This window comes from Brassica oleracea, chromosome C2, assembly GCF_000695525.1.
Source record: "Brassica oleracea var. oleracea cultivar TO1000 chromosome C2, BOL, whole genome shotgun sequence".
In the NCBI taxonomy this organism is placed as follows: Eukaryota; Viridiplantae; Streptophyta; class Magnoliopsida; order Brassicales; family Brassicaceae; genus Brassica; species Brassica oleracea.
In genome coordinates, this window is record NC_027749.1 from 24,880,656 (window position 1) to 24,892,370 (window position 11,715).

Here is an 11,715-nt window from a genome sequence, read left to right on the forward strand (position 1 = left end):
CCACAAAATATGTATCAGGGCATCTCCCACCTTATTTTATTTTTCACTTTAAAATAAACTTTAAAATAAAAATATTCTAATGTTATTTTATTTTTTTCTCTATAATAAAGTAAAAAAATGAATTACTCTGTATATAGAGTAATTTGTTTTTTTTGTTCATCGCTCTATTCTCCACTCTAAAATAGAATATTATTGTAGTATAACTCAATTCTATTATAAAGTTACTGAATAAACCATCGGAGATGGTCTTATTTTATTTTTTTTTTTTTTTTTTTTTTTTTTTTTTTTTTGTAACATGGAAATGATCTTATACAGAAATAAATTCAAATAAGAACTAGCGGTTTACATTTACTAAGAACCTAATGAAAATTTATATATATATATATATATAAAATAGTTAGGATTTGTTTTCATATGTTTGATTTATATTTTTATCATTTACAAAATCTAGATATAGTTAAATAACAATATAATTCCCTAAGCCCCTAGGCTATATAAATAACTAACGTTGATAGACTCTGTTATTAGTTAGAACCTTTACTGGGCCTTGTTTGAAACATAAAAGCGTTCAAATATCGGCCCATCTAGAGTAGATAACACAAATAAAAAATAGCGCGTTTAGAGTGTGACAGAACGGAACGGCTCTGATTTTGTTCGAATCATGCATTTACAGTGAGTGAAGAATCCAATCCAGCGAAGGGACCAAATCCATTGTGATTCTTGAGTAAAGTAAGCTACTTTCTTCTTTATTTTTGCTCAGATACAAGAGTGGGTCTTTGATTGTTTTTAACAGATCACGAATCCTTCTTCTTCCGTGTTGGGTTCTCTTATGAGATTTTTTTTTTTTCGCTTTAAGGGTTTTGTGAGCTTTAAACTCTCTTTCGGTTTTAAGCATTACCCATCTTTGAATTGGTCTTTAAATCACCCGAAAGTGTCTTGGTTTTGCTCACAAATTGTTTGCATAAAAGAAAGTTTCCATCTTTAGTTTCTTAAAGAGTAACTTCTCTTGGGGGTTGTGTTTGTTTCAGCTGTTTACTGTAAGAACTATTGCAGGGGACGAGACTCGAAGTGAGGTCGCTTGCTTTCATCAACTAGAACTACAAAAAGGTTAAAACTTTAGTCGTATGCTGTTCTTGGGTCTTGGGTCAATGCTGTACCATTAGGTCTAGTAATTGAGCGTTGTGATTAGTTTCTACCTCAGATTAACTAAATTAGTGTTATAACTTTGCTTTCATCAACTAGAATTACCAAAAAAAAAAAAAGATTAGATTTGTTTTTCATTTTTCTTTCCACATTCTTGATTTATTTGGGTCAATGTATGTTGTATTAGGTTAAGTAACTCACTTTAGATTAGTCAAGTTATCTTTTATGTCTGATCAGTTTCATGTTTTTACAGGATGAGGAAACCGAATAGCTCTAAGGTTGGTAGGAAAGTTGTGAAGAAGACATTAATAGCTCTTGGTAGGATGCTGGCTCTTCGTGGTGGCGGTGGTGAAGTGGATTCATCACGCAAGTCACTCAACGCTTTAGCTGCGGGTGGTGGAAGTAATATGCAGATTGTTTGTGTTGATGCTGATTGCGCTTCCGGTTTGGAGTATGATCTAGACTATATGAAGTACTTGACCATCTTTAAGGAAAGCCATCAGTATATGCTTGAGGGAGAGGCTTCTCCATTGCGTATTATGTACACTGCTGACAAGGAAGTGGACGATGAGAAGCTTAGAGGAAGGAGAAGGTCAAAGCCTCCTCTTGTTTCCAATGTTTCAAAGAAGTTGAAGACTGGTGGGGCTCGTAGAGAAGATCATAATAAGTCAACTGTCTTCAGGAAAGAAGTTGTTCTAAGGGGAAGGAAGATTGCTATGACCAAGACCACTATCAAAGCAGAGAAAGAAGCTTCTCTACGAGGAAGGAAGAAGATTGCTCTGTCCAAGAACACTATCAAGTTAGAGCCTAAGTGTAATCATGGCAAAGACACCAAGCAAGAGAAAGAAGTCTCTCTGCACAAGAACGCTATGAAAGTAGAGCGTAAAAGTGATGCCAAAGACACACATCAAGAGAAAGAAGTTAGTAGACGAGGAAGGAAGCCAAAGAACTGGAACAAATTGGATAATGAGGAGAGCAGACGAAGGAGAAATGCAATTTTCAGAGCTTCAAAGAGACTGAAGGCTGAGAAGATCATCACAGTGGTTAACTCCAAAGATGCTCCACAAGGAAAGAAGAGTTGTGTGACCAAGAGCGATTTCAAAGCCTGCAAGAAGGAGAATGAGGAGAGCAACAGTGAAAAGAGAAAGTCAAAGCCTCATGAGATTTTCAGAGCTTCAAAGAGACTTAAGACTGATCAGAACTTGGTTAACAACAAACTAAAGAAAGAAGAGTTTATAAACAAGGACAAGGCTAAACCAAAGGCCACAAGTCATGTGAAAGACAGCTTACTTCACAATTTCAAACCTCACAAGAAGGTTGAGAACGAAGTGAGCAGCCGAAGAACCTTAATGGATAAAAGCTATGAATATTTCATAGCGTTTCTGAGAAACTCTGTTACTGTTATTGAAGTGAAGCCTGAGAAAGCCTTAGTGCCTTTATCAGATCCTGATATTATCGCAGTCAGTAACTGTCCGTTTTCTGATGGAGGCCCTTCCCCATTTGAGGCAAACAAAGACGGCAAAGTGATAGTATGTGCAGCTTCACTCTCTTAATCAATGTTTTTTTCTCATTCTTTGATTTATTGACATTTTTTTTTTTTTTTCTAACTTTTGTTTGTAATGTTTTTCCAAAGGATCTTGAAGACCGTATTGAACCTGAAGATATGTTCAACTCTACATTTAGCAAGAAGCTACTGGAAATTCTCAGACAGCCGTATGATAAAAATGAGTTCAAGCAACGCCTTTTTGAGGCATCACAAAAGAAACAGCTGACTCGGTCTAGGCAACTGCGAGACGGAAGAGAGATCGAATATAACGTTGATCACCAGTTGGGACCTTCTTATTTCGACCGGTATCCAGGTAATCTGACTAACTTGTGATACTTTCTTGTGTTATGATCTTTCTCATCTCTTCCAATTCTTGTCTTTGTTTTGCCGTTGGTCTGATTATGCAGATTTCAAGCGTGTGTTTCGTCGTTCTCGTTTTGCAAAGGATGATCATAGAGCTTTGAACCTGTTGCGTGGCTTTTTCTTTTATTTCGAGGTTCAGTTTTTTTTTTGTGCATGGTTGTCATGAAACTCTTGGGAGATTAGTTTGCACTATGGATTATTATTGTTCTTATATGATTTGCTTCTTTTGCAGAACATAGTTCTTGAAGGTGCATTCAAACCATGGTTGCATGAAGCACGTGTGATGAGAGAATGCAAAGATATCGTATGCATCAAGTAAGGCAGGCAGCACCACACAGCCCTTAACTGAAACTCTTACAGTTATCTATTTGTATTGGATATGTCGCAAAACAAGAGATTCTACAAGATTTGCAGTAGTAATAATTTATGACTTAAGTATGACCACTCTAATTGTCATTAGGAACTCTTTGATGGCAGTTTAGTCTTAGAGAAAGACATGCAATGCTTCTTGTTATACTATTTTCTCTTTTTGTTTTATTACCACACTTTCAAAAGAAGATGAAAATTGTGAAACAATTGAAAACTACCAATCACAATAATCCTAAACCGGGGGAGGTATGAGGACACTAAAAAGGAACCACACAAATCCACCACCAGTCCATATATATACATAATAGCTTCAGTAAACTTTTGGGTTTTAGTCAAAGCTTGAAGAACGGCTTGTCCTGCCTTTAATATACTCCTCAACCGAGACGCCTTGCTCGAAGCTACCCATGGAGATAGAGTCATCTTCAACATCAAGAAGCGCAAGGTTAAGGTGTGACTGCAAGTCAGATCTTTGGCTTTGCTCATCCTCAAGCATCTCTGATTCCTCTGAAGAACTACTCACTTGTTGCATTGCCCATTCGAGCGTGTCTTCATCACCTTTCAGCAGCTTTAAGACCTGCATCATTCTCACATTCGTTAAGATAACTGCATATAGGTATATGATTAGATAAAAAAAAAAAGAAGATGACTTACACTGCTCATTTTCGGTCTAGCTTGAGGGCTACGTCGAATACAAAGAGTAGCAGCTAACACCATCCTCTGCATTTGGTCACCATTGTTGTTCTTGTTATCCCGCAAACTCGGGTCTAATAACTGAGAATACTTTCCATCTTCTAGAATTGGTTTAGCCTGTACATATAAGTAAAAACTCTATAATTTAGCGTGTTTATTAATTTATCAAGTATTAATTTATAGAGTTTATAATGTACTTGTTTTAACAGAAGACAAAACTTAGTTTTTAAGATAAGCAGCAAACACATACCCACATGACAAGACTCTCTTGTCCCTTTGGACAGCCACTGCTAATAGGTTTCCTTCCAGAAAGTAGCTCAAGTAGAACAACACCGAATGCATACACATCTATCTTATCATTCACCTTACCATACATGAAGTACTCTGGAGCCAAGTAGCTGCATCAAGAAAAAAACCAAGATTAGCCATGAACTTTCAAGAAACAAAAATCAGCTTATGCAAAAACAGTACTCTTCCATACCCAAAGGTTCCGGCCACATCTGAGCAGATCATGTGTGTTGTAGATATAGAAGCCCACCTCGCAAGCCCAAAATCAGAAAGCTGAGGCTCAAAATCATCAGATAACAGTATGTTTGATGACTTAACATCTCTATGGGTGACAGGTTGTGAAGCACTGTTATGCAGATAGTCTAGTGCCTCGGCCACTCCCATAGCCACTTTGTACCTCTCTCTCCATTGGAATGCAAGCATATCTTTCTTGCTTCCTGAATTTGAAACCAAGCATTTTTGTTTAGGTCCTTGATCATAATTGAATCTCAAGAGTTGATTAAAAAAGGTACCATGAAGGTTCTCTTCTAAGCTTCCTCTTGAGAGATAGTTGTAAACAAGTAATAGGTTCTTGTCTTCAACGCAAAAGCCTAATAGGGAAATAATATTCTTATGGTGTAGGGTTGTGATAATATCGATCTCCGCGACGAAATCATTCAAGACATCTTCTGTTTGCTTGAGAATCTTCACAGCAACCTCTCTTCCATTGGACAAAGAACCTCTATAAACCCTGCTGCTGCCTCCTATGCCTATGAAGTTATCTGAAACCATAATGTTTTTTTCTTAGTTACATAACAAGATGCTTCAAGAACTGTAAACATGTCATCAAGAACACACCAGGGGAGAAGTCTGATGTCACAGAAACAAGTTCCTTGTATTTGAAAAACTGGCAAGTTGAAGAGAATCTCTTGTAAAGTCTCTCTAGCTCCTCAGGGAGCTTTCTTTGACTATTGTCAGGAGAAGAGTCATAACCAATTTGCTTAATGTTCCTTGGAGGAAGCTTCAAAGCCCATTGAGCTACTGGTATTTGTTTACGTGTAGTAATGGGTTGTCCTGTGGAAGAAAAAGTGCGACGAAGCAAAGGCCAGCCTGGTATAGGTTCAGCCTGTTTCCTAACCAATTCCTCTAGACCTTTCACAGGCACAATCTCCTTAGCTTTATGGCTCTCATCATCATCATCATCATCATCATCATCTCCAGATAACTTTGTGGGAGTTCTTGTACCATTAGGAGACAAAGAATCAGAACCACAAACCGAGCAACTCTCAAAACGAGCAGCCACTAAGGCCTGCTGCAAACTCTGGCCACAAGATTGATCTTCCTCACAATGGCTAACAACTCTGGTAGGTATACTCAATGTAACAGATCTCTGAAGCACACTCAACAAAGTGTTCCTCCTAACATCTTCCTTCCCTATGACAAACAACCAAAAACCCAATTTAAACCACACTAAACACTAAGATACCATGTTCGAGTCTGGATTTAGCAACTGGCTCTTGTCCCTAGCCCAATGGCCTTTGGCCCGGAACTTCTTGTAACAAAAAAACTTACCTTGAGAATGATTAATGTCCAATGATGGAGGAGAACCTTCTCTTTGAAACACAACTTTACCATTGTTCACAGCATGAACCCAGCACTCCTTTGGCAGCTTCTTAGCCAAGTACTTAGCTAAAGAAGCTGATGAGCGAATCGTGTGGTGAGTTTTTGAAACCCCAACTATAACTTTCCACGCACAGAACGATCTCGCTTCTCTAGCTATGATCTTTCGAGCAGAGTCGCCACGGCACAGCTTCAGCTTCAGATCAACCTACAAAAGGACAAAACTTTCAAATGGACCAAAAACAGAGTCTCGAGAGATTGAAAGTTTCAGATTTTTTACCTGTTTTAAGTTGCAGAAGCCTTCGTAAACGTCGAGAACAGAGTCGAATGTTTTCACCAAAGAGAGAAGCGAAGAGTTCTTAACAATCTCTACACAACAACAATAAAAAAGATCGAAACTTTTTTATTACAAAACACATAAAGATCAAAGCTTTGTGTAAGAGAAACGTTTCTTCACCGTTGCCAAGGATATGAAGAGCGATCACAGTATCACCAGGCTCGGCGACTTTAACTAAAGCCCATGTGAGTAACTCTCTGCTCGGCGCGTCTAGCTTCACACCGACCAGAATCGTACGGCCACCTTCTCCGCTTCGTTGTATCATTGTTGACAGAGATTTGTCTGAACTTCGAATGTTTCCTTTGTTGCTTGAGCGTGTAGACAAAAGAACATATCGTTGAAGGGATTATATAGACAAGATCCTCTGTTTAGTTGCAGAGGAGGTATAAGTTTTAACCACAGGTTAGGTTTTGGTTCTGATGCCTGTTGGAAAGAAAGAGAAGAGCAAGCTATATTAGAAATGATTTTCTAACCCTACTAGTACTTTACTGTTATTTTTTTATTTAATCATTGTTTTTCGCTATGTCGTTTTCCAGTTTTGACATAGTCTTATTACTGTGCATTCATTCAATCACAATGACGTAACACAGTGTTTGTATAATCACATATACTGACTCTAACTTCATCTGAAAAGCTGAACAAAAGATACGTATAAAATAGTTGATTTTTTTTTTTTGAATGGTATATATATTAAAAATCATGCAAGTAATCTAAAGAATATAACGGACAGAATAAAAATAAATCGAAGATAAAAATGGCGAAAAATAAAAAAGATTTGATGTTAACAAAAAAAGGAAAATATATAAATAATTCGTTTCCACCTATAGATTATTGTTGAAGTTTTGACTTATTTACTTATCTTTTGTCAGTTAAATGAAAACGAAAAGTATAGGTAGTTTTCACAAATAATATAACGATTTCAAAATGGATAATATTTTTTTTCATTTACGACCATCCTTTTTTTTTTCCATTACGACCATACTATGTATGCCCTTTTAACAGTTGTATACATAACATTTTGTGGCACCGTTAACTTAAAATATGTTTAGAAACCAAAAACACATTAAAGTATACGCTTTTTATTTTTCTATACTTTTATAAAAATCAAATTAAATGACACTTTTAATTTTAATGTAAAATAAGTCAACCATTTATATTTTATAACCATTGATATTTCTATTTTATTATTATTGATCGAATTATTATTATATGAATAGTTAATCATACTTTTTAAAAAGATTTTTTTTAATCTGAGTGTTTAATTTTAAAACATTATCTATTAAAAATGGAGAGTGTATAAGTAATAACCATTATTACTTTATGGACCATGGTTATAAGCTGTTACAATAAATGCACTATGTTTCTACAGAACGGGTCGGTGGAAATAAGACCGTTTTGTGGCTCTAACATGTCCGGTCCGAAGAACAAAACATACCATGTCATGTGATCTCTCCAACAAGCCATTAATCTACAAGTGTCAATCTCGTCCATACCCGCGTCATCATAACGGAAGACGTTACATCCCATGCTTACCGGTTGCCTCAGGTAACGTACACAACATTAATGACGTAATTAGATAAAACGGCATTAAAGTATATGTTACGTGTGCCATCATTGCCGAAGAAGAAGGTTGGTTAGTTAATTATGATGGTGGAGAAAAATATGGAGGGGAGTAGTAACAGAATACCTGCCGTTTTAGAAGCGAGGAACGACACGCCAACTAAATCTGAAAGGCATGCATCATCTGATCATCGTCTACTTCATGATGAGTCGTGGACCGTCCTTACCTTCTCTTTATTACTTTCTTATATAACCATCTCACTGATCTCTCTTACATTTTCAAGATAAACGATGATTATACATAAAAGATTATTGCTCGTCGACAAAGAAAAAAGTTAGAAGATTATTGCTAGGGCCTAGGAGTATCTTTCAATTGTTGTGATTCGACTAATGGAAATTTATTAATTGATTTTTTTAATTTGATTTCTTATCTTATTAATTAAAGGAAAGTATTGTACTCAGTGGTGGATCTAGAAATTACTTTGATTCGGAGTATACATATAATTTATCAACAATATCAATAGGGATATTTATCAAAAATTTGAAAAAATACATTGAAATTTTAAAAACCACGGTGGGCAACTGCCCCACCCTTTGTACATCTACCTCCACCACTGATTGTACTATTGTTTGGTTACTAATCTTAATAAATGTTAAATGATACAATGGCATAATCAGTGTTATAAAATCAGTTTAAACGGTGTTTATACCGGAATAATTTGTCTAGGCGCTAAGTTTATACAAAGTGTCTAAAAGATACTGTTTAACGATTTCTTTAACATTGGGATAACTAATGAGAAATGAAAGTTGCAACAAACTGAGAGGGGTCAACACACATCAACCGGAAGATAAGGAAACGTATACTACTAGTTGGTGGCTTTTGTTTTCGCCACGATAACGCTACTCGATCTTACAACCTCATTTCTTTTAACTTTAATTAATTTAGTTGTAAACCTAATCTTTCTCTTCCATTTTTGTTTTTGCGTCAAGAAGCGTGAATCATGACCATAAATTATACAAAATATCGTGAACCATATAAAAATAGCATGTCATTTAAAACGATAGAGAGTTACATGTATACATCAAAGTTATGCCAATTTAATAGAATTAAATGTGAGCAAAATAATAATGAAATTTATTATTTCCTTTAATCAAAATATCTTTCAATGACAACAAAAAACACGTGTATTATTAATGCATCACTAATTCAAAATTAAGACGCCATGAAAATGATTTGTCTGAAATATAACTTCACACAAACTCGATTTGGTTGTTGCGCTAGGGATGAAAAAATAGACAGATAGATCACTATATTTTTATATGACAACTATTATAATATATTGTAACCTTATTATAACGTCCGACCGTCCACGACTAAAGGACCACTCACGCCTGCTCACTCGGCCCGTGGATCCTATTCCGTTCCAACGGCTGGTCCGTTATTTTTTCCAAGGTTCGAAATCATTGTTTACTGACCCCGCAATCACCACCCGACTTTACTCCGTGCTTTGGCCTCACTCACACGGTATCGCGAATCACTTCCCGATAGGTCACCCATCCTTTCACGATTCCAGCCCAAGCACGCATAACTTTGTAGTTCTAAACGGATGTGTGACGAAAAAGGTAAGTCAACTTTGATGACATAGGTAGCCAAATCAATTCTCGTAAGTCTTTTCCATATATCACAACTCGGGATGTTACAATTCACCCCCTATCAAAGAATGCAACGTCCTCGTTGCGTCCCACGACATGTTTCAAGATGTCTCTCGGGTCAAAACCGAGATGGCTAACTAACTCTGATACCACTTATAACTCCCGACCGCCCACAGCTAATGGGCCATTCACGCCTGCTCTCTCGGCCTGTGGGCCCCATCCCGTTCCAACGGTCAGTTCGTTAATTTTCTCCAAGGCTCAAAATATTGTTTACTGACCCTGCAATCACCATCCGACCTTTCTCCGTGCTTTGGCCTCACTCACACGGTATCGCGAATCACTTCCCGATAGGCCGCTCATCATTTCACTATTCCAGTCCAAACACGCTTAACTATGGAGTTCTAAACAGATGTGTGACAGAAAAAATAAATCAACTTTGGTGAGATAGATAGCCAAATCAATTCTCTTAAGTTTTTTCCATGTATCACAATTTGGGATGTTACACTTGTACTCTTAATTTAGGGCTGGAAGTCGAAATTTGGAGCAATTTTAATTAAAGAATACATTAAAGTTAATTCTCAAAGCATTGCATAATTTATACAACTTCAGAGCTGCACGTAAAAGAAGAGTTGTATTATGTTGAGTGTTACGTAACATGTGAATATTGATCTTGTTTTGAAAATCTACACGCGTACATTTATACATTAATTTTCTACGTACATCCATGCGTTGTGGATCAATTCAACTATGTCTCTGAAGTCTAAACAAAGACATTAGTAACACAAAGGACTCCGACTTATGAACAAATTTGCAACATGCAATCAGCCAATCATGCATGATCTTGAAAAACTTTTTTTTTGGGTAAACATGTTAAATTATTATACCAATTTTTGGATTTTTGACAGAAATTACACAGAATACTAGTAGTAGAAAGTAAAAATTAAACTAAACATTAAGAGCTTAACTAAACAAAAAAATTGGTCCAATACCAACCCAGAATGGGCACGACCAAGGAAACCCCAACCAAACTCGCAGACCCACAAAAAGCCCAACACCGAGAAGCCTTAGAAACCTTAGCCGACTGATCGAGGGAAAACGCGGCCGCCGAACACACGAACCAGGCGAACGTCAACACTGAGCCACCGCAGCCGATTGAGGAAACAAGGAATCAGTTGAGCAAGACACCGAGCCCACAAACGCAACCACCACCGATAGGTTTAGACAAACAGAAACTAGCGAAGGACCATGAGTGGAGAGGCTCTTGATAGACCATGCAATCAGCCAATCATGCATGATCTTGAAAACCTTTTTTTTATTGGTAAACATGTTAAATTATTATACCAATTTTTGGGTTTTTGACAGAAATTACACAGAACACTAGTAGCAGAAAGCAAAAATTAAACTAAACATCAAGAGCTTAACTAATCAAAAAAATTGGCCCAATATCAACCTAGAATGGGCTCGGCCAAGGAAACCCCAAACCAAACCCGCAGACCCACAAAAAGCCCAACACCGAGGAGCCTTAGAAACTCTAGCCGACTGATCGAGGGAAAACGCGGCCGCCGAACACACGAACCGATGCGAACGTCAACACCGAGCCACCGCAGCCGGTTGAGGAAACAAGGAATCGGTTGAGCAAGACACCGAGCCCACAAACGCAACCACCACTGATAGGTTTAGACAAACAAAAATAAGCGAAGGACCATGAGTGGAGAGGTTCTTGATAGACCATGGATTTGACCCACTTTTACCCATGGTTTATAAGTGTTTTAACTACTAATTATTATATTATAGAGTCTATTTATAATATTTATAGGATCAGAAGTGATTTGGAGGAAAATGATGATTTTGGAGCATTTTGGAGATATTTGGAGTAAGCACCAAAGATGACGACCATCGAGCTCGACCATCGGTCGACATTGAAGAGGAATAATCGATCGATGTTCACATCTTGACATCGATCGACAGCGAAGCGCGCAGAAAGCCCGTTTGGTCTCAGTCGACTTAGAGCCCAAGTCTTCACCAATTTACAAGATTACCTCTGACGAGTTTTAACCTAATTATATAAGCTTTGCCAACATGTTAGAGGCAAAGTGTGCTTTCTTGTTTTACTATTTTCACAGCAAATGTTTTCTAGGATTTTTAGTAGATTGGAGAGAAGATCAAA

The 11,715-nt window shown here is 37.2% G+C and overlaps 2 protein-coding genes across 4 annotated transcripts; one reads left to right on the plus strand and one right to left on the minus strand.

Annotated features, from left to right (window-relative positions):
- Window positions 1-616: 616 nt before the first annotated feature.
- LOC106327256 lies at window positions 617-3,589 on the plus strand. Of its 3 annotated transcripts, none has more exons than XM_013765363.1 (6): window positions 617-729; window positions 1,029-1,107; window positions 1,397-2,672; window positions 2,777-3,002; window positions 3,097-3,185; window positions 3,285-3,589. In XM_013765363.1, exons 3-6 carry the CDS (start codon window positions 1,398-1,400, stop codon window positions 3,369-3,371), a joined length of 1,677 nt encoding a protein of 558 aa, XP_013620817.1. In that variant the 5' UTR covers window positions 617-729; window positions 1,029-1,107; window position 1,397; the 3' UTR covers window positions 3,372-3,589. The 3 variants fall into 3 exon arrangements, with proteins under 3 accessions (XP_013620817.1, XP_013620819.1, XP_013620818.1); XM_013765365.1 differs by having other exon boundaries at window positions 625-729; window positions 1,054-1,107; XM_013765364.1 differs by lacking the exon at window positions 617-729 and having other exon boundaries at window positions 781-1,107.
- Window positions 3,590-3,607: 18 nt separating this feature from the next.
- LOC106327255 (probable receptor-like serine/threonine-protein kinase At5g57670) lies at window positions 3,608-6,794 on the minus strand. The gene is made up of 9 exons (XM_013765362.1): window positions 6,456-6,794; window positions 6,279-6,367; window positions 5,951-6,206; window positions 5,237-5,812; window positions 4,912-5,160; window positions 4,593-4,836; window positions 4,362-4,509; window positions 4,073-4,228; window positions 3,608-3,995 (listed from the first exon to the last, which is right to left on the minus strand). Exons 1-9 carry the CDS (start codon window positions 6,598-6,600, stop codon window positions 3,750-3,752), a joined length of 2,109 nt encoding a protein of 702 aa, XP_013620816.1. The 5' UTR covers window positions 6,601-6,794; the 3' UTR covers window positions 3,608-3,749.
- Window positions 6,795-11,715: the final 4,921 nt, after the last annotated feature.